The sequence below is a fragment of the Cryphonectria parasitica genome (genome assembly GCF_011745365.1).
Source record: "Cryphonectria parasitica EP155 unplaced genomic scaffold M406scaffold_6, whole genome shotgun sequence".
In the NCBI taxonomy this organism is placed as follows: Eukaryota; Fungi; Ascomycota; class Sordariomycetes; order Diaporthales; family Cryphonectriaceae; genus Cryphonectria; species Cryphonectria parasitica.
In genome coordinates this window covers 3339526-3360885 of record NW_024468914.1, presented here as the reverse complement: position 1 = coordinate 3360885, position 21360 = coordinate 3339526, and the positions used below count along the sequence as shown (strand labels likewise).

Genomic DNA, 21360 nt, shown 5'->3' with positions numbered 1-21360 from the left:
TTTTCAAAGGGTGAATTCGGGTCAGCTGCAAGTGGTTCTTGGTGTTCAGGTCAATACTAAGAAGTAGCAATTGCATAAGGTCCAGCTCTATCTACTTACTATTTCCAGGCATCATTATGGTGTATAGCAGAGCCACGGACTGCTCCCAGTGATGATCACTCAGCACTGCGTCTTCAAGAGATAGCTGTCATCCCTCGACAGCTTGATCATCAATGACAGCTTGTGAATACACAGACCGGTTCTCCTAGGAGCTCATCAAAGAACGCCCCCACGCAATATGGCTTGCGTGTGACATCAAATAGGCATTTGAGTCATTACTGAAACGGGACAGCTACAGTCAAGGATGCTTTACATATCCTTATCAGAGTATTAATAACTGACTGTTATTGACTAGTGACGGTTGATGTGTATTCACTCAAAATCTTCCAGAGATATTTAACCTATTAAGGCACCTCTGAAGCTTGAGACTGATGCACTTGAGGATATTTGTTAAATAGTGACTCTCATTTCTCATCATGATCACCTCCACCCAAAAGTCATGATTGTGACAAAGAGAATTCATGACTGACCAACTATCATATGATGACAGAAGATGGGTGATGTTAGAGTTTCACCTTGAAAGCCACTCAAGAATAATGAACCGATAGTCTTGACTTCTCCCTGCCTATATTCTGCTCCCTTCTTCATAAAGACTGTTTCGGCGTAGCATATGAAGACTGTGCACGATTCATAAACACAGTGTTGTCACTCAGTCGTTGGAGACAATTTCCTCTGGTGGAAAAACCATTTGGATGATGAGTACTCAAACAAGTATTTAATGGCAGCCCTTGTGCTTGACAGAATTACAAATGTTCTTTGAACATATACTTGAGTTCAATCACACCACTTAACAACACAGCAGTCTTCGCTCCTATCGCTAAGGACATATTAAATGAGCATCTCATCTCCGAATCTCAGAGAAAGCAACGACAAATTCCGGCTTGCCATCCTCCCATGTCTTTTCCACAAATCAATAGAGGGTTTGCTCATTATATCTTGTCAGGCCCCTATCCTGGAGGGGCTGTCAAGCTCATCATCGGTCTCTACCTAGAGGTCAATCCCCCGGATAACAGCTGGTCTTGCTTCATAGTTGCAAGCTTCTACGACCTTTCTAATCGAGTTGTCTGGCACAAGGAGGTTTGCCTCCTACTCAGAACCAACTTTGGTCCCAGAGGCTGGAGTCCGGTACATGGTTTCGATCCCGGCCCACCCCCTCCTCGCGACCCAATCACTGGTAAGTGTGTGGCTATAGTCATTAGCACTGATGAACACGATTTTGAAGTTGGGAGTCACTCAGGGCCATACCATGAGTTGTTCTCCTGAATGACACCACAATCCAATGACAACCAATGTCTCACCCTTCAGTCTTCTATCTGCTTTTTGATTGTTATATAAACCAGCTTGTCTTCCTAGACTCCCATTCTCCTCGCTTACCACTACTTGGACAGAGACACTCTTTAGCATTGACCAAGATCTCCGCAACTTGAGCCTTCAAGAACAGCCTCAAGACTACACCATCACTGTAGAAGATCCTCGACCTCCCCCAGTCACACCAAGTTTAGCACCGAGGCCTACTTCATACTGGCATCTGCATCAACAATTACAGTCAAACAACTGGAATCATCAACCAGTCCAGGCCCTCCCTCCGCCTCCCGGGCTCCCACTTGTCGGCCAATACGGTCCTTGGGCTCCATATTATCCCAATACCTTCACAGCTGGTTTGTGAGACCACAAAACACTCCCTGGGCCTTCGTGCATAATCATTGACACTGTTTGCGCATTAGCCACATTTATGATGGCGCATCCCCGCGGCGGTCACAATCCAGCTTGGGGTCGTGATACTGGCCCTCCTCCTCCGACCAGCCGACAGGCCTACGGCGGTTACTCGTTTCCCTATCCTAACGGTGCTGCACAGTACTATCCTCCAGTGCAATATCCCTACTGGGGCTACGGTAACCAGCCCTGGACTTACCCGATGATGAATGCTGCCCAGCAGCCTCTGGCACCGGCCAGTGTACAGCAACCACCTGCCTTTGCCAACACGGCTCGCATGGCTACGGGGCAGCCCGTCATCGACGCCTCTCTACCAGCGGCAAACATGACTAACTCGACCGGTGGTGTGGGCTGTGAGCCCGGATACAACTACTTTTTCCCTTCAGAGCACACAAAGATCCACGTCTTCCGCACCGGAGACACGCCCCCTTGGAACCTACCCCCACACTTCGTCTGGCCGTTTCATACAGTGCATGTACCGACCAACACCACCCTCGCCTCGCTGCTCAAGGGCTTCGGCGCGGTGAACCCCGACCCTAGGAAGAACAGGGTAACAGAGTGTCACCAGGGAGGGAATGGGCGGTGGTACAAAGGTATGAGCTTCGGTGCAGATGAGGAGGACAACATGAATAAACAGATCAAGGAGGTAGGGTGGGACAAGACTCGGACTGGATTGCCGGGCGGAAAGCCGGTGGTTCATTTGTACGTCACCAAAGGGTGATCATTTGCATCCGAGAGGAGGGATATCGGTGATCCGGATTGCTGAGGTGACTGGCGTCCATGCAGCCCGCGAGGAAATGTATGAGTTCATCTTTCTCAGTGACTTTAACAGACTCCGCTATGAATTCCATGTTGGCAAGGGCATGGTCGAAGGTAGCTAAGGAGTGAGACGGGGTCTTTGCTAGCTGTTTTCGTCATGCGGCCAGTATCCATAGGAGTGGTTAACGGCTTGTTTTTTTGGTAGTCATATGGCAGATGTTGCGTATTGCACATGTTTATCATAAAGTGGCCTCCTGTAGCTCACTACAAACTAGACTGCATCATGATAGTGAATGATTTGGGTTATGACCTTCTGTGTCTCAACTTTTATGGTGGAGGACAGCAACTGCAGTCAAGATGACTATCATCAGTAGAAGAAGGATATGGTCATTGGACTTCTTTGCCCCTGTCGAATATAGGCCGACTAGACCTTGGGAGGGAAACGTATGGCTCATTTCTGACGGCTCACTCGCTGGCTAAGCTGGTGACGATAGACAATTGCTACTTCGTATCCCGAAGACCCTGCCAAACCATGACATAAAGGCTATCATTATCTAGCAGGGCAAAAGGGGTTTTTGGTACATTTCTGTTAGTGAATTATTACGCCAACTTCTAATAAAGGCGGAGCGCCGTTGATCGTGACCGGTCGTATGGCATAAATGATTTCTCGATGGCGGTGAATGTTCTTTGGTACAGATCGCTGTGCACTTCAGTCCCGTAATGCCTTATCACAACGATTGTCCAACCACTTAAATCTGTAATCAAGGATTTATCGATCGAGAGGAGAAGGTGTCATGGGATGATAGGACCAAGGTGACTGCTATCTGATGCCTAGTGACAATGAACTTTGAGGTATGTTACTTTCACGAATTGTGAATGGTTCATAGTACATGTAAAATATGCGACACAACACAAACACTTGCTCAACCGCCCACAGAACCAACAGGGAAACAGCAGAATTCAAAAGCTGGAGCAAAGCGTGGAGCCTAGGGCAATCGGCGTATTCAGACAAAAGCACCGCGTGGTCGCAAAAACGACGATGATCTGCGTCCTCTCAGCCTGCGACCCATATCTGGGGAAGAAGAGTCTCGACCAAAGATGATCATGAAGATCACGCGAGGTCTGGACCAGGCATGAATAAGTTAGCATGCCAATACGCGATAATGCCCCTTGACGTGTTCGATGGGATGCTATTATCGTGACCAACAGTTCTTGGCAACACTGGATCTGACGACAATCGGAGTCCAAAGATTGTCCGCCAACATCAAACGTGATCACGAAGCAATACCACCTTCAGTTTCTGATGCCAAGAAGCCGATGATAATTTGAAAGTCAAAAGCCTGAATCTGATTCGTTACGCCTGACTACCCAATGTCCAATCGGCAGATCTTATAGCCTACGTCCATTTGCGGCTTGGAATCATCCAGAGTGATGAAAGCACGGCCTGGTCTAGAATGGCAACCCCTTGCAAATGGCTTGGAGTTGATAAGGCCCCACGCCACCTCTGATTGAAAGCAACGACTTCGGTTGGGAGGGTCGCCTTCATGGCTACCCACCCTTTTGCTGGTGGCCGCCAGACGAACCTTGGAAGGCAGCCAAGCTTCTAGAAAGTCTCTAGCCAAAGGAGCCACGAGACGAACAGGTGGTTCTTTGGGGTGCAATAGCCTCGTGGCCAGGACTATATGGTCTGTACGTCATACCACCTACCACTCAAGAGGCTCATGCATTCTCAAGTACCCATACGGCCTTTTCTCCTTCCCGAACAAGTTGTTCATGGCCGCCATGTCCGAGCTCCTCCCACGTACCGTCGGTATCACGTCATTGGGCACTATAGAATCGACCCACGTACGTTGCTTTCGTTGCTGATTCTCTGAGATAGAGCTGGCATGTGAGAACCAACTGACTGAGAAGTGATCAACCCACGTTGATATTGTGGATTGAACTGGAACAGGTAATCAGTCTGCGTTGCACGCAACCGGAGCAGGCAGGCCGGACCAGTCCACTCTTACTGACCGTTTATAACCGCTGTGAGCTGATTAAAAATTCCGCCTCCATAATACAATGATGCCATAGAAGCACCCCATAAAAATGAAACATTACCTATATGATATGTAACAATTATATGTGGACTGCGCGTTTATAGACCCCCAGAGACTTTGTTCGCCTTGGGCATATCAGCCGCAAAGCACTGTAAAGGAGCTACCGCAGCAGCACCCCAATGCAGGTCCTAGGCCGAGAGCCAACAGACAAACGGCAATAAGCCTCGCCCAACAGCCGGCGGGAGGTGGGAGTTGGCGTTGACCATCTCCGCATGGTCGGTGGATCGGATCACTCTTGCGTGGCTGACTACGCAGCGGCGGGACCCACTGGGAGTGCCACTCGGATGCACGTCAACTTTAAAAGGAAGCTGGGTCGAACAGCAGATGGATTCTCAGAGGTTCCATCGGCTCTTTTCCCAATTGCCGCCGACAGGTCGATGGTAACACTGTCTGCCAAAATAGAAAAGATTCGCACACTAGCGATGTATGCATATATTCTTTTGTACAGGAAGGTAGTACGATGTAGCCACCGACATACGTATGTGCACATGGCTGTATAATACCGAAGGGTTATTAAACTCAAAGTCTATGATTGAACCAGGAAACTCAATACCGATTAAGATGTTTCCAGTTGTCAGCCGTTGAACAAGACGTTGATTACTCAGAAGTAAACTCCAGAGAGAAACAGAGATGATATCCCCAGAGATGATCCACACAAATCATGCTGTGTACGTAGTAACTGGGGGCCCGGGAAACAAAACAACCCTACTCGCATCCTCGGGCTTCCAAAATCCAAGGGTCCATCCTAGATGCGCGGAAACGCCCTTGTGCAGATCGTACTGCTTATGGAAGGTCAGCGACTTCCAGGACTCGGATCACAGAGCAACCTGTGAATACTGTAGGAAGCCCTGCAGGTCCCAGGTGCTGTGGTGGCTCCTCTGTGCCCACATGTACCTCCACCATCCACATAGTTGATCGGAATCATACATCCGAGATATTTCACTTGGCAAAGGGCTTGCCGTTGATGCATTATTAATAGTGTGTGTACCATTATGTCTGTGTGAGCCTCTAAGAATTCGGGGGATGTAAGATGCGGTATAAAAAGAATGGCGAGCAGAGAATGAATTGTGTCACAGAGCATCGCCAAAGGGAATTATCCTTCACAGAACACCCTGGACGCAACTAAATACTAGTCTACAATCAATCCAAAGACTGACGAATGGGATTACGAGGGAGCAGCAGGATAGAGGCGTACGAGGCTATCGGGGCTAGAAATGGATTCTGCACGTGTCCGACCAATGCAAGTCCACAGCGCCCCATGCAGTAAATGCCGTGCACCTCTATTCTTGCATGCATATCCCTCTGAGGATGCAACTCTACGCTGTGCCCTATAGGAAACTGGATGCTACAGGTGTATCAGGAAGGTGGTCTTTCCATTATCGTGGTTCCACAGTTGTCATGTCGTCGCCTCGCGTGGCTCGAAGATGGCCGACGGGCCAACGGTCTCTTGGGAAATTCGTTCCTCCATCCATCGCATCTTGCCCTTGATCGCCTCGAGACCTTCTGAGTATAAATCTGGCCAAGACCTCGCCCTCCTGTCTCTCCATTTCTCTCGGCTCCTCATCCCAGCAGCTCTCGTCTCATCAGCTCCTTCGATCTCAAGTCTCAAGTCTTCTCTCTCGTCGACCTCTCGTCAAGTCAACATGAAGTTCTCCACCATTGCCCTCCTGGCCACCGCCGAGGTCGCCCTCGGTGCCCGCCTGACTGAGCACCGCCGTGCCCGCCACGCCGAGAAGGCCGCCAAGCGTGCCTCGCAGCGCAACTCGCAGCCCAGGATCCAGGCCAGCGATGTCACCTACAACGAGACCAGCCACGTCTCCTACTCGACCAACTGGGCTGGCTCTGTCTACACCAGCACCGGCATTGACTACGTCACCGGCACCATTGTCGTCCCCACCCCCTCTGCTGGTGATGGCAGCGGCCTGAAGGCTGCCCTCGAGGGCTACTGCGCCTCCGCCTGGGTCGGCATTGACGGTGACACTTGCGACACCGCCATCCTCCAGACCGGCGTTGACTTCTGCTACGATGCTGGCGATGTCAGCTTCGACGCCTGGTATGAGTGGTACCCTGGTACGTTTTTTTCCTTTTGCTCCGTCCCTGCTCCCCATCCCCTGACCTGTGTATGTTTGCTTTGTTAGCAAACACGCACGAGTCTACAGAAAACAATTTGCTTACAAGGATGTAAATCACAGACTACGCCTACGACTTCGATATCACCATCGATGCCGGTGACACAGTCACCATGACCGTCACTGCCACCAGCACCTCCAAGGGAACTGCCGTCATTGAGAACGTCACCACCGGCAAGTCTGTGACCTACAGCTTCACCAACACCGAGGGCGACCTGTGCGAGTACGACGCCGAGTGGATCGTTGAGGACTTCGAGGAGGGTCTCAGCCTCGTCCCCTTCGCCGACTTCGACAGCGTCGAGTTCACTGATGCCTACGCCACCTCTGGCTCCTCCACCATCGAGGCCGGCTCCGGCTCCATCATTGACATCCGCCAGTCCGGCACCGTCTACACCTCGTGCAGCGCCAGCGGCGAGACCGTCACCTGCGACTACGTCGGTTAAGTCAATGTTTTGGTCCAATCTCGTGTTGTATCAATACCTGACCAGACCCTTCCTGGGACATGTTCTAATGAGCTTGATGATGGCGGGAAAAGCTTGTCGAAGGTGAAGCTGTTGGGGTTGTTCTCTTCTTTCTCTTGTGCAAATCATTTTTTCAAAGACGGGGGCTTGGATGTGTTCACCGGGCGCAAGTGTACGTGTATATATAAAAAGTGACAACAGTCCAGAAATGTCAAAACTCACTGCTGTCAATCTTGTTGCCTTCCGTCTCCATGATGCCGTGTTCCATACCACAAATCTAAATGACGTCTGTCTAAAAGCACGCACGTCTATTTTTGTTTCTTGTGCCGTAGCCATTAGAGGGCACTGTCTTGATTCTCATCCTTCATCATCAATGAATGGTAATTATATGTGTGATGTGATATCAATTCAATTGAAACATAATTAAGCGACGTCAGGCTTCTGTGGCATCTGAGTTCATTGTGAGATGAGAATTGAGACCGAATTCACAATCTTACAGTACAACATCGTTAAAGCACATAAAAGGGGACGTGTGCCTTCCCAAACAGAATTCCTGCCAAGTCTTAATGCAACCGTCATCTTCAAACAAGGACTTGAGTACTTAAGAGTGAGTAGTTGCGCCATGGTCTACATAATTCCTATGCATTGTATCAAGGTAGTAAGAGCACTACGGGAAAATAAGCACAGAGAATAATGATGCGGTGTTCCCCTACAATGATGTTTTGAGTAAAAGGATAATATGTCTTATGTAGTAATTAATATACCTCTCAACTTGAGTGGGTGGACACGACTATCACTTCAGTGTTCGGGAGGAGATCGCCGCCAGCTGCCAGCTCAGCCCAAGCAGCTGTGGGCACTACTTTGACACCTGGCAGGCTCCCATCGCAGTTTAGGCCGTGCGAAAACTTCCGACCTGATCTCATCAAACTCCCTCTCTCTCTCATACAACACATGATTCTTTCTTCACCTTTATTTCTCTCTCATCACAGGCAGATGGTGACTCAGCCCACGTTTCTTTTCATTCATTATGTAACACATATTTATATTTTCGCGCTTTTTGCCCCCTGAATCCTTTCTGTTCCCATCAATTCTCCTTGGCCTGAGAGGCGACCGACCCTCCCCTATCTTTCGTCTCACCCTCTCCAGGGCGCCTCTCACACCTCAAGGCCATGGCTCAGCCTTTCCATGCGGGAGGCGCAATACCTACTGTCCGACTCTCAGGCCACATACCTCATGGGTTTGCATCGATCTTCTCGGCAGCAACATCTTACTGGCCCTCGCTTTCCCGCCTTGACATAACTCACCTCGGCTCCATCATCGCCATTGCAGGTGTGGTTCCTGCGGGATGGCGACTGTTGCATCGTGCCTGGCACGAGACCTACACCTGGATTCGGCATTTCTTCATCGCATCCGTCGTTATACCCGGGAGGGACTCTCTGAATAGAAATGTTGTGTCTTGGGTCCTGGCTAATGTTGTCCGGCCCCGAAACAACACCCGCTTCTTCACGGCTCGCACCGAAACGAGGCTCGGGCGTGGTGATGGCTCGGAGTCTGGGTCCCTGAAGAAGACCCAACGGGCCGTGCAGTATCTGCCCCACTTCGAGACGCTATGGTTCTGGCACTGCGGGAGACCCTTCATCCTGAACCGCTCGATGGAGAGCTTCAATGCCTCCATGTGTGATCCTGGGTACGACGGGATCGGCGGCGAAGAGCTCACCATCAGCTGTCTCGGGAGATCTGCCGAGCCTATCCAGTCCTTCATCAGGGCCTGTCGGGAGTACGCAGACCAGCAGACTCAGTACTTTGTCACTGTCTACTCAAGGGATCGCTATGGGATTTCATGGCAGCCCAAGTCGCGCAAGCCAATCCGACTGCTGGAGACGGTGCACTTTGACGAGGACGTGAAGCAGCGCCTGTTGTCCGACATTCGCAAGTACCTTGATCCTGAGACCCAGAGGCGGTATCGGAGCCGGAGCATGCCGTATCGCAGAGGTAAGCAATCCTACCACTCTCACGCATGCCATATCACCAGCGTCCAAGGCGAAGAGAGAAATAGGAGAAAAGAAGCTGACGACTGTCTGTCTATTCAGGATATCTATTCTATGGTCCTCCGGGGACGGGCAAATCCTCATTGTCATCAGCCCTTGCCGGTGAGTTCGGCCTTGATCTCTACGAGGTGAAGATACCCAGTGTAGCCTCCGATGCGGATCTGGAGCAAATGTTCCAGGAGATCCCTCCTCAGTGCATTGTGCTCCTAGAGGACATCGACGCCGTCTGGGCGGACCGTGATGCGCCGCACGAAAGGGACGATCGGACCGCCGGGTCTGGGAGCCGCAGTCCCACCTCCAACTGCACCCTCTCGGGCCTGCTCAATGTCCTGGACGGCGTGGGGTCCCAGGAGGGGCGCATCGTGATCATGACCACAAACAAGCCGGACCGCCTCGACGGCGCCCTCGTACGCCCGGGACGGGTCGACATGAGGGTTCATCTCGGCAACATCAGCCAGAAGTCAGCCGGGGAGATGTTCCTGAGGATGTTTCGTGTGGATGCAGCAGATGCTGCCAATGCTGCGGCTACTGGTGGGAGCCCCGAGGAGTATGACCTTGCCCTGCGCCGCCTGGCGTCTGAATTCGCAAGGCACATCCCAGAAAATACCTTGGCCCCTTCCCAGCTTCAAGGCTTCTTCCAATTGCATCTAGAAGACGCTGCCGAGGCTGCAGCCAGTATTGCCGCATGGGTAGCCAACGAAGAGTCGAGGACAGCTCTTGACGACGACATCGAGCTGGTAAGCCGCGCAAAAATTTGATATTTCAAATGTATAAAGGTCTGTATTATATATCTGTATTATATGGCATGGTGTAGTTTGGGTAGGTGTAGGACCACGCCGACACACATGCTTCAGGGGGAAAAAAAGAACCGAGACATATTGGATTTTACCTTGGGCTAATCGGAGCGCATCACTCGATGTATCAACTGTACGAATAGTGTCCACCAAGAAAGAGTTGTATATAGAATTATATTAAGATTCATAGAGAAACTATGAGTCGCTAGAATGTATATACATATGCATGCATATTTGTCTTTACATATATCGTTTGAACAGACAGGGTACCGTCAACACACCGTCAACTTCAACATCGACCACTCCGCGCTTCCAAGGTTCGCATCAATGGTCAGTGACAACGAACTTAGCAGTGAGCAATGGAACAGGGAGCACAGCCTTGATGAAGGCGAGGATAGGTGTAAATTCAGATCCACGGGTATTAATAGACTCCTACTTGTTACTTTGCAAAATTCCAGTCTTTAGCCAACTAAGTCTCAGTACAATGTCCTGCAAGGGCTCATGAACATCACTTTCTCCACTCCAAACAGAGCGGACATAGATGACCTCTTCTCAAACACGTCGATAACAATACTTTGAGGCGCGCATACCCTCTCGTTTATGGTACCCCTACTTCCTCAGGCTGCTGTACTCGGGATAACTTGCCTTGTAGCTAGATCATAAACAAAACATAACCGCGGTCAGTCAACGCCATCTACCCAACAACAAAGACGAGAGCGCAACAACTCACCCAAGCAGACCAGCCCCGACCCAGTACGCAAGAACATGGTGCAGAGACACCAAGAACCAGAGAGGCAACCAGAACGGAGGCGTGAGGACGATGTCGGCATCGTACAGGAACAACAGGATCTGGAACAGGGAGGGCGCCAGCTTGTCCCGCTCGCAGTCCCGCAGGTACCCGCTGAAGTTGCGCATGAAGCTCTCGTCGAAGCCGTGGTCCAAGTCTTGAGGCTCAACCCAGACCTTGAAGACCACGTCCTCCTGCGACGTGGCATGTGTCCAGAATGTGTGCCTACAATTTTCGTTCCATCCACATTTGTGAGATGATTGTTTCTTTCGTGGCTTTCCTCTTCACTTTTTTTTTCTTCCGCGAAACCCTGGGGCTTACCTGACACCAGGCGTGACCGAGACCGGGCCATCTTCCTTGCGGATGGCATATTCCACACCGTTCTTCACGATACCTAGCACGCCCTGCTCCACCTCAAAGGTCTCCTTCTGCCGCAGGTGGATATGACTTTTGCCCTCAGCCATCGTCGTCAGCATTGGACTCATTTTCATCCCAGCCGCGTTTACTGTTTCAACACTCAGACTTACAGCGGAGGGCCCGATTTCCCATCTCTGACGGTCTTGTTGCTGAGGTAGTGGGTCTCGCGCACGGCTCTCAGGCCATTGTGGACGGGAAACTCGTAGAGGATGGCATCTCCGGCGGAGGGCACAGTGGCGTTCTGAACGGACTTGGTCCGCTGCGTGGGCCGGGCCGAGAGCCAGAGCTGCCAGTTGTAGGCCATAGTGGACCGTCAAGGTAGGTAAATGTGCAAAGTAACGATGAGTTGAGAATAGAGGCGAGGTGTACAGAAATCCAGTGAGCGGTACGGGCGAGCTGTGTCACGGTATATAAATGAACCCATCGAGACTGCGTCGCGTGCTGAGAGGGTCCAGTGCGAGGTTCACCTTACATCAGCGCTACTGAAGTACCTATAATTACTGGGTCCACAGGCGCCACTGCAGCTTTTAGTGCACCCGTAGCGACGGCCGGCAGCCAGTGAATCTTTGCGCCCAAGGCTTCCAGGCATCCGCGGCAACTCTGCTTGTGAGAAGCGCCTCATCGCGTCAGCTTTAAAAGAGAGCACGACTCCTTTGATACGTGCTCTGCCCGATATTATGGAGGAGAAAATCAATAGAAATCGTACATGAGAAGCTTCTCCATAGTGAGCTGACGGGATTCTAATGTAATTTGACGGAATGAGTATCGACCGACTTGGGTGTATTCTTATCTTAACTATGATGGAGTATGCCCTAGCGCTGCTGCCTGTAGCCTTAATAGCATGAATGAGGAATTTATAAAAACCTTCTATAAGTAGTGTCAATCCTTCGTCCTTAGTCATCCTAATAAATTGAGAACTCTCGCCTGACCAAGATAACACGTCTGATAACTAGAATGCCATCTATGGCGCCTAGGAGACCGTGGAGGATAGCCGAGATTGACTCACTACACACTGAACTGGATGGAGGAACTCGTTTCGAAAGTCAGGATGAACAAGGAAAAATATCAATTGTCTAGGCTCCGAAGAAAAATTGATGAGACACACAGGCTTCAGTCGTCTCCAAGGGACATATCCACCTCCTCGCCGTCCGTGGACACGAATTTGACATCAACCTGGGCATCGACGGTAATGGTCGAAGGCTCCAGGGAGGGCCCTTCGACCGATGTACCAGCAGCTTGGGTCTGAGCAGCTTGGGCCTGAGCAGCTTGAGCCTGAGCAGCTTGAGCCTGAGCAGCTTGAGCCTGAGCAGCTTGAGCCTGAGCAGCTTGAGCCTGAGCAAGTCTTTGCTGCATCTGTTGTAGTTGCATCTGCATCTGCCGTGGTTGCGTCTGCATCTGCTGTGGTTGCATCTGCCTCTGCTGCTGCATCGGAGCCATGCGCACGCCTCCAAACCCACCGGAGCGGAACGGACTTGCAAAAGTCACATTGGAGGGACCATCATCGATGCTCACAGCCACCATGTTCCGTCCGACGACGGAGGCATAGTCTCGTGCCTTCTCCACAGCATTCTCCATGGCCTTGACCCTAGCCTCGCGGGTGATAAGCTTCCTAGTAGCGTCGGTGAGCCTCCATTCGGTTCGGTCGATGCCCACGTTGGGCATGGCCGTCATGTCGCTGGCCAGCCTCGCGAGCAAGCTCAAGTCGCGGAAGACGACCTCTGCGTTGGTGATGACAGTGTACTGCCTGGCGGCAGGCCTATGCTCATCGCCGACCCATTCCATAGGTACGTAGGAGTGCGTGGTGGGAGCGGATACAGCAAAGGTGGTGATGCCTGCGCCAGGGTGAGGGTACAGGCCGTCCTCGGTCTTAAGCGCGTACTGCCTGAACGTAGTGACAAGTCTCTCGGTTGTCGAGGTGACGGTGGAGGAGACGCTGACCTTGTCTGTGCCTGTACATGCAATCTCAATGTACAGGACACCACGCTCGGCGGTGCGAAAGACAGAGCCGGAGCCCTGAACGTGGATTTTGAGCTGGGGCGGCATGTCTGGAGAGGCAGGCAAGAAGAAGTCAAGGGGATACAGAGGAGGTACCAAGATGGGCAGGAGACCGAGATGAGAGGACAGAAGAGAAGAGGTATCGGGTAAGGCAATGTTAGACCAGGACCATCGCGTCAAGATGCACTGCTAAAGAGCTGGAATTTCCTCGAGGACGGATGAGAGTGAGGGTGGGAGCCCTCTTTTATACTTTTTTGCCCCTCCTCGCTGTAAGGCAGTGAGGATACTACTTGGAAATCCATATCTATTAAAAGATAGGTAGAGGTAGAGAGGGAAGGGGAGTGCGAGGTGAGTGAATGAGGGTGGATCCCGTGTCTGCCTGATCCAGTTCCAGTTCGGGCGAAGCGGTGCTCTGTGGGACTCACTTGTTAGGTAAGTCGCACCTCTCCGCCCAGGCCCAGAGTATGAAAGCCATCTAAACGATCATGTAGCCATTCTGAAGAAAAGAATACTAAAGAGAGAAGAAAGAAATAGAAAGACACGTCCCCGTCCTGCATTGATCTTCAAATAAAAGCTTGCAGGTGATGAATTGCCATCTGCATTGAAAGGATGACGAGCAGGTGAAAACATTTGGGAGGAAGGATCGGAGACGGTTCAGGCTACTACTACTGGAGAGACGAGAATCGGCACCGTCATCGGCGAACCCGTTATCAGCTAATCTTATCGGACACAGGCGATAAGACGTCAATTCTCGAAGGCGCTTGGGGGCGTCCCTCTATAGAAAGTCTCTGTTCCTGGCACCAGTGCGGCAGCCCCTTTCGCCTTTTTTTTCTTCTTTCCCTTCTCATTGTTCCTCTCCTGTCATCTTTTTTCACTCTCGGCCCTCTCACTTCTGGGTTGTTCTCTCCTTCATTTATCTCGTTCCTCATGTCGCAAGTTCTCCGTCGATTTGCGCTTCTTCGTCACGTCAGACCTGTATATTGTCAGCAGCCGCGCGTGCCTTGTGGAATTGAGTGCAACACTTTGCAGTCTCCTTCATCTCGACGCCTTCATTCCACCCTCTTCTTGACCATGAACGGCTCAAATGGTCAGTCCACCGCCGGTGGTTCGAGGAATAATTCCTCTCGAAAGCGACAGTATCCTTTCGGCAACCGCAATCGCAACCGACGCGGCCCTCCTAACCCGAATACAAACCAGCAGCAGAATCCATCATTGTCTGCCCCCTTCTCCTCTGATTCCTCGCCCTCTCCCTCCCTCGCAACGACGGCCAACGCGACTGCGATACCGACACAAGCCTCACCCGACAATGTCTCGGGCAAAGATCGGTTCGAAGAGCTTGCCCAGTTCAACATCAACCCAGAGCTTCTCAAAACGATCACCCAGGACCTCAAGTTGACGACGATGACCACCGTGCAGGCCCAGACCCTTCCATATACCATGACTGGCGGCGACATGCTTGCCCAGGCAAAGACTGGCACCGGCAAGACGTTTGCATTCCTCATTCCTGCCATTCAGAAGCTCATCACCAACCCTGGCCGCACCTCGCAAGCAGCCTCCGCCACGTCTCGCCCCGTCTCTCTCCTCGTCATCTCTCCCACGCGAGAGCTGGCCATCCAGATCGCAGAAGACGCCAAGCGCCTGCTATCCCGCTTTCCTGGGTACAAGGTCCAGATCGCCGTGGGAGGAACCAACCCAAAGACTGGCTTCAGAAACATCATGGCGGGCTGCGATATCCTGGTCGCCACGCCTGGTCGCATCTTGGACTACCTCGGTGATGAGGGCGGGCAGCTGCAGGCTAAAATGCAGGGCCTACAGACATTCGTCCTGGACGAGGCCGATCGCCTCATGGACATGGGCTTCCTCCCTGATATCCAGAAGATTGTGAGATACCTGCCAGACAAGGCCTCGACCAACCGTCAGGGCATGCTCTTCTCCGCCACCATCAACCAGCGCGTCGAGCAGTTCGCTAGCATCGCACTGTCAAACGGCTACAAGTTCATCTCCACCATCCCCAAGGGCGAGGCCCAGACCCACGAGCACGTGCCCCAGCGCCTCGTCACCGTGCAGGACTTCTCAGACCTCGCCACTGCTGTCCTCGGGGCCCTGCGCCACGAGATGGCCACTGTCGGAAGCAATGGGCTCAAGGCCATCATCTTCGCCCCCACGGCAGCACAAGTCGAGTTCTACAGCCATGTCTTGGCACTGTTTCCCGACCTTCCCCCCGTCTCTGAGGTCCACTCCCGCATGACGCAGAGTAAGCGCACCAAGAACACAGACACATACCGGAAAGCCAAAAGCGGAATTCTGGTGGCCACAGATGTCATCGCTCGTGGTCTGGACTTTCCCGGCGTGACCAACGTCTTCCAGGTTGGTCTTCCGTCTGAAAAGGAGGCCTACATCCACCGCCTCGGCCGAACCGCCCGTGCTGGCGCAGAAGGTCGGGGCACCTTGGTGGTCACCTCACACGAGGCTCAGTTCCCGAGGAAGACCATGTCCATGATCAAGTTCGTAGACACGCCTGCCGGACTGGATGGTCACGCCTCAGTCATGAGGATCGTGAGGGACATGGACCCCGAGAAGCAAGCCAAGGTGTATCGGGCTTGGCTTGGCTATTACAAGTCGCACCTGAAGACTCTGAACTGGACCCCTGCAGAGCTTGTCCGCCAGGGCAACACGTTTGCTCTCGAGGGCTTGGGTGCGACGTCGGTTCCGCCTGTCGAGAAGAGGCTTGTCGGAAAGATGGGTCTGAAAGGCGTGCCTGGACTCAACATTGTCGCGACGCCCAGACCCGCCTGATCTCGCCCTGCTATGATTCCGAATCCCAAGAAGCATGACGGCTCTTGCAATCAACAGGCCATCATCAGCTGGGGCAGCAGAGAGGTTCCTCTCCGGCCGCCCCTCCTACAAAATTGCCTCAGATAAAGGCTGACATGCTCCACCGTCCGAGCATTCGATAGCTGGTAGCTGCAGCTTAAAAGCTAGAGACATACAAAATGGATACCCAGATAGAGAATCGAAAGAAGGAAGCAAAATAGAAAAGACTTTTTTTTAAAAAAAAAAGATTTCTTGTCCCCAACGACCTTTCCTCAATGCGACCTGTAAATAAAACAACAAAAAGAGGCCCAAGGCCGTCCAAGAGAAGTGAAGATTTGGGAAAATACACAAAATCATAAATGAGAGAAATCAAGTGCTAACGCCAGTGTTTCCGCCAGGTTTGAACCCTTCAGTGCCAGCCCCCTTCTACTACCGCCTTCTTCTCCGCCCTGGCCCCCTATCGTCCTGTCGTCTAGTAGAACGTCACATCAAGCTGGTTGTTGGAGCTCGTGGTCACATCTGTTCCAGAGGTGGTGGTGATGTACGCCATGGTGTTGCCCTGCGGCACTGTGCTCAGCAGATAGTCGGCCGCGGCCTGGTTGGTCACCTGGCCCTCCGAGTAAGGCGCAGAGATGACCTTGACACCATCGGCCCTGGTCTCGGTGGCCCCGTCCGGCGCACCACTGACGATATCAGCAGGCGTCGAGAACCCCACCACCTGCGCCGAGCCGCCGCCGGACGCAGGCCCAACCTGCGCAGGGCCGTCACAGCCAATCTCCAGGCTGACGTCGCCCCACGCCGTGCCGCCGCTCTGGAACTGCACCTCGACCCACGTGGCCGGGGTGTCGGTGCTGCGGGCGATGCGGCCGCTAAAGGTCGTTGCGAGGGCGACGGTGGTCGAGGCGCTCGGGGCCACGGCCACGGAGGTCACGAGGTTCGAGCAGCCTGAGGTGCCCGAGGTGAAGCCTGGGTCGGCGGTGCCGTCGCCGTTGGCGGCGTTGTTGCAGAAGTAGAAGGTTTGCTGGGCGGAGCCCATGTTGTAGATGTTGACGCCTGGGGAGGAGTCCCGCGGGGGAAGAACGCTGGCTGTTGCTACGCCGGTCAGGGCGGCGAGAAAGAGGGATTGGGTGTACATGATGGTTGTGTTTGTGTGTGATCAACCACACTGAACCTTTCGTAAGATGGGAAAGAATGGCTATAACAAATGAGCGTGTATATGAAAGGCAAGTAATACCAAGGCCGCCAGGGCACAGAAAAGGATCGTCAGCTCTGAGAGAATGGCTGGTTGTTGGAGGACCGCAAAAGGGAGAAGATGTCTACATTACAAAAGCAAAGGGGGGGGGAGGGGGGAACGAGGCATTCTTTTTATGCGCTGCCATCTCTCCTCCCCTCGTCTTGCTTGTTCAAAACTCATAACTCGATGATACTGAGGATCAAATTTAGCAGTTGACTGGTTGGCCAAGGGCCCAGGGGTGGGCTGCTTAATCGGGTGAGGAGTGGTCAGCCTCGCGTGTCGTCCTATCCACGCGGCCTTCCAACGCCCTCCTGGTTGCGTACATGGCCGCGGCCCCTCACCAACCTGAAATACCAACCTGTCCAAACCAATTTTTGGCAAGAAAGTTATTCGAATCTCTTGATGGCTTCCTTTCTCTTTGAAGATTTACCTGGTTGTCATGCTGTTTCCCGTCGTCATCTCTTCTCTGTCTGCTCGAATGCGGGACGAGACTCGATGCGGCGTGCGCCGGTGCTCTATCTTGGTGGATTGGGTTAAATGCACAAATTGATGCAGAGGATTGCGCCTGGATGGAATGCAATGAATTCCTTACATGCTTTTTGTATGCATCCTATGTGCCTGAGCGTCTCAGCATCGAGCGCATACGCGTCCTTGATGAGGTTTGCAGATAATTGCCATCCTGCCTCCTGCTTCCTGCGCAATCTACTGCGATAGCATATATGTAATTATGGATTGGCGTTATCGCACTCGAATACCAGACTCAACGCCAGGCAAAATGAAATTTCCAACGATTTCGGATAGGAAAACAGGAACAGAAGAAGAAGAAAAAGTCTTAATCAATACATCAAAATACCCTGCATGGCATGGCTTTTCGAGAAAACTGTAATGTAGCAATGAATTCAAGGGCGATACATCTCAAAATAATGTCATTATCGCACTCTCCTCGTGTGCTTTCGAAAAACGTCCGATATGTAGATGTGCGTTTCGACGTTCATTCCATCTCCCATCCTACTTCCTTTCTGTCCCATTTCGGATGTTGCCCATGTGCCATCGCTTCTGCTTTAGGACAGCAGCCCCCCAACTCGTCCTGCTGCAGCTGAGCACGACGTAAGCCCGTTTATAGCGTACCGCAGTATGCACACGTTGTCCCATAATCAAGCCTAGGCCGGATAAGGGGGACCCTCGGCTATAAACGTCAGAATCTTACTGCGTTGTTGGATTGCAGGCCTTCGTCTCAGCTGCCCTTTGAAACATCACGGATGCCGGTGTGTGATTGAACCACAGTCTCGAGAAGGGGGGCGGGGTGAGATTGGGGGTGAGATTGTTGTCAGACATCCAAAAAAGCAGGCTCGGCGACTCGCCTTTTCTATGGGCTTTGGGCCTTAATTCCGGCCACCTGTGTCTTTTGTGAAGCAATGTCTATCGGCACGTTTGCTGACAGATCCGGTGGTCTCGAGAACGGACAGGCCAGCAGACCACGAAACGTTGCTCTTTGGGGTAAGGATGGGGCCGGCGACATCCCAAATCGATTGAGTCGATTGAATTCAAAAGAATACTAGACGCTTTATAAGGTATAATAGTTTGAGTATAGAAATTACCCAGGCTGTCTCGATTTGCACAGATTCATGTATGCTGAATACAATTCAAAAGCCGCATATGGAATGTTGTTTAACACTAAACTCTGACTTGATCAGGTCTAAAATTCGCCGTGCAAGACATGAGATGTCTTGCTAAAACGCCTTTTCCACACTTTGCACTTCTTAGCATTCGATCTGCCTCTCGGTACATTTGCTTCATACTTGTTAAGAAAGGCGTGGAATAAATGAAAAGGTTCTGTTTGGATAGCATACTTTCTACTCTCCAGCTCTGATCAATTACGACACGCGCCTGGATGTCACAATTGGTATGTCACTCTTTTTCTGCTGTCCTTTGGTACTATTGCGAACCGGCACTTCAATTGAAGACTTGAGTCGATTTATTAAAAGTACTACAGTCATAGTCTCTTCAACCTAGCCACGCTTAATCTGCTACGTCCCTGCTGGGACGGTAACAGTCAGATATTGAGTTGTAACCATCAAGAACATTAAATTGCAGGAGATTTTCCGCAGTGCTGCCGACGGCTCACGAAGTCTGTGCACATACCACGACTGCCCAGTAGCGGCCTTGCTTTTCTTTTGCTTCTCATCAACCCGCTCTGGGCGGTTGACACTAAATGTAGGCCAAGAAGCACAGTGCTATTCTGTCGGAGACGTGTCTAGCCCCTGACTTTCGCATCCCATGTACCATCCTCCCTTGACTTGAACCTCGTTCAGGTGCAGATTACCAAATGCAGTCGGCAACCGAGACCCGGCACCCATATTGCCTCACTACATGGAAACTGTGTAGCAACGACATGTTAGTCTATCCTAGACAATGATGCCATTTGTAAGGTCCGTTGATCGAAACAGACCCGAAGCTTGAGGCGACACACACTAAAACCTGTGGCGCTCGGCCAACCTCCTGAATTACGCAAGGGCTGGCAAAGGTTGGGGGCATAATTATCCTAATGTCGCGAGCGGCTTGCACTTTGTCATATGAACGTAAAACATCAAGAATGCATCTGCACGCAGCCGCCAAGCTGAAGGAAGGCTTTCAAGGGGCTCTGATCTTCCGCCAGACACCCTCCCGGTGGGAACTTTCCCCGCCTGGGGTGCATGCTCCGGTCTCCGTGTTATACAGCAACAGTTAAGAGTGCAGCCAGCCAGGGGGACGACAGATTACGACTCTGAAGCAAGGAAAGCGGAGGCGGGAAAGATGCCAAGATTAAGGAATGCACGTCCAGGCTGCGGCGTTCCGAGCCGGCCAACGAGGGCTGCTGCTGCTGCTGCTCTGTGCATCGTTTCCTTTGCCTCAGACAACACAGCCCAGCCATCCGTCAACCCGACAGGCTTGAAGCCTGGTGGAGATCAGCTCACCTCAGCCCAAAGAAGCCATTTCTTTTTCGTAATGGATTTCACGACAGTGGGGCCAAGCAGCCCTTCTTATGACGACGAATGCCGTCATTATTTCCGGGGATCCGCGATGCGCCAGTGGCGGAGTCCGTGCCAGACGCCGCGAGCCGAGGGGGAACAAGAACAAAGGGCTTCTTTCACACACTCTCACAGACAGCAGAGACTCTATGTATCAAGGTTATGGTCTCTAACCTTCACCAGGGTATTATGTACACGCACAATGAGCCAAATGTATGTACATAAAACACCCCCCCAAAGCTTGCCAAGACGCTCCGATGACGGATGCTTGCCTTTCAGGATTCCGAGGGAATTAGCTGTGTCACGGCAGTGGTTTGGTGACTGAGCACACAGCCTAAGTGCTTACATGGCGTTGCTGTGTTACAGTGCAATAGAGACTCTTAGATGACGGTCTATGTAGGCTCAAGTTCCCTCCTCCTCCTCCTCCTCCTCCCCTACTGCTGCTCCAAGTAAAAGGCGAGATCAAAGATGTGTGCTTTCGTGGCCTACGAAGATGGTAAGTGTCGAAAGTTGTTGGAAACCTGTTAATCCTGGTTCATGAACAATGGCCACCAGTCGGAACTTTTTTTTGTCTCCCTCTAAACTAGATTAAACTACATGGGAATCCCCCCAGCAGTGATGCAAGCACCCGCACGGTCCGCCCTGCAAAAGGACACGCGCCTTACTGTACTTAGCCCCGAGGTACACAAAGCAAGCCTTTTCCAGGCTTCAGCTTTCGATGTACCGGCTGTGTACGTAGATCGAAGAGCTCCAAGAAAGATCCTTTCGATCCATCCGAACGTGCGCACCCCACCATTGGACAAATGTCGTCAATACCTTGATGCTTTAGTATACATGGTGCGACTAGCCCTAGCTAGGGTCTTGGAATCTGGGGGCTGGCGGTCGGAGGCGTTACTAGGTCGTGTGTGCGAAGGTAGGTACTATATAAAGAGGGCACAAACTCCCTACTGCTTGTTGAGAGTCATCTTTTCTTCCGGTTATTCCAAGATACTATATTACTACA

At 51.9% G+C, this 21360-nt stretch overlaps 7 protein-coding genes across 7 annotated transcripts; 4 read left to right on the top strand and 3 right to left on the bottom strand.

The window, feature by feature from the left end:
• Positions 1–1834: 1834 nt before the first annotated feature.
• Positions 1835–2533, top strand: M406DRAFT_262928 (uncharacterized protein; the record flags this gene model as incomplete). The annotated part of the gene is made up of 1 exon (XM_040917547.1): positions 1835–2533. The coding sequence occupies one exon, from the start codon at positions 1835–1837 to the stop codon at positions 2531–2533; it is 699 nt and encodes a 232-aa protein (XP_040774836.1).
• Positions 2534–6400: 3867 nt separating this feature from the next.
• M406DRAFT_242078 (proteinase aspergillopepsin II) lies at positions 6401–7236 on the top strand (the record flags this gene model as incomplete). Its single annotated transcript, XM_040916162.1, has 2 exons — positions 6401–6740; positions 6863–7236. Coding segments are annotated over 2 exons (714 nt in total), but the record flags the coding sequence as incomplete, so codon positions are not given.
• A 1274-nt stretch (positions 7237–8510) lies between these two features.
• Positions 8511–10009, top strand: M406DRAFT_217667 (P-loop containing nucleoside triphosphate hydrolase protein; the record flags this gene model as incomplete). Its single annotated transcript, XM_040915507.1, has 2 exons — positions 8511–9252; positions 9351–10009. Coding segments are annotated over 2 exons (1401 nt in total), but the record flags the coding sequence as incomplete, so codon positions are not given.
• Positions 10010–10488: 479 nt separating this feature from the next.
• Positions 10489–11700, bottom strand: M406DRAFT_323355 (uncharacterized protein). The gene is made up of 4 exons (XM_040919761.1): positions 11417–11700; positions 11211–11336; positions 10833–11114; positions 10489–10754 (listed from the first exon to the last, which is right to left on the bottom strand). Exons 1-4 carry the CDS (start codon positions 11608–11610, stop codon positions 10712–10714), a joined length of 645 nt encoding a protein of 214 aa, XP_040774833.1. The 5' UTR covers positions 11611–11700; the 3' UTR covers positions 10489–10711.
• A 656-nt stretch (positions 11701–12356) lies between these two features.
• On the bottom strand, positions 12357–13481 carry M406DRAFT_357263 (uncharacterized protein). Its single transcript, XM_040923630.1, has one exon. It carries the CDS (start codon positions 13347–13349, stop codon positions 12417–12419), a length of 933 nt encoding a protein of 310 aa, XP_040774832.1. The 5' UTR covers positions 13350–13481; the 3' UTR covers positions 12357–12416.
• Positions 13482–14702: 1221 nt separating this feature from the next.
• M406DRAFT_341265 (DEAD-domain-containing protein) lies at positions 14703–16097 on the top strand (the record flags this gene model as incomplete). Its single annotated transcript, XM_040921641.1, has 1 exon — positions 14703–16097. The coding sequence occupies one exon, from the start codon at positions 14703–14705 to the stop codon at positions 16095–16097; it is 1395 nt and encodes a 464-aa protein (XP_040774831.1).
• Positions 16098–16587: 490 nt separating this feature from the next.
• M406DRAFT_75102 (uncharacterized protein) lies at positions 16588–17250 on the bottom strand (the record flags this gene model as incomplete). Its single annotated transcript, XM_040925799.1, has 1 exon — positions 16588–17250. One exon carries the CDS (start codon positions 17248–17250, stop codon positions 16588–16590), a length of 663 nt encoding a protein of 220 aa, XP_040774830.1.
• Between the last annotated feature and the right edge of the window lie 4110 nt (positions 17251–21360).

What these genes read in the sequence shown, in the direction of transcription:
- M406DRAFT_323355 (XM_040919761.1), bottom strand. Translation starts at nt 11,610, where the DNA reads ATGGCCTACAACTGGCAGCTCTGGCTCTCGGCCCGGCCCACGCAGCGG. An exon ending in TCGGTCACGCCTGGTGTCAG is followed by an intron (nt 11,115 to 11,210) that starts GTAAGCCCCAGG and finishes CGAAAATTGTAG; the next exon opens with GCACACATTCTGGACACATG. An exon ending in GTCGGGGCTGGTCTGCTTGG is followed by an intron (nt 10,755 to 10,832) that starts GTGAGTTGTTGC and finishes TTTATGATCTAG; the next exon opens with CTACAAGGCAAGTTATCCCG.
- M406DRAFT_357263 (XM_040923630.1), bottom strand. Translation starts at nt 13,349, where the DNA reads ATGCCGCCCCAGCTCAAAATCCACGTTCAGGGCTCCGGCTCTGTCTTT.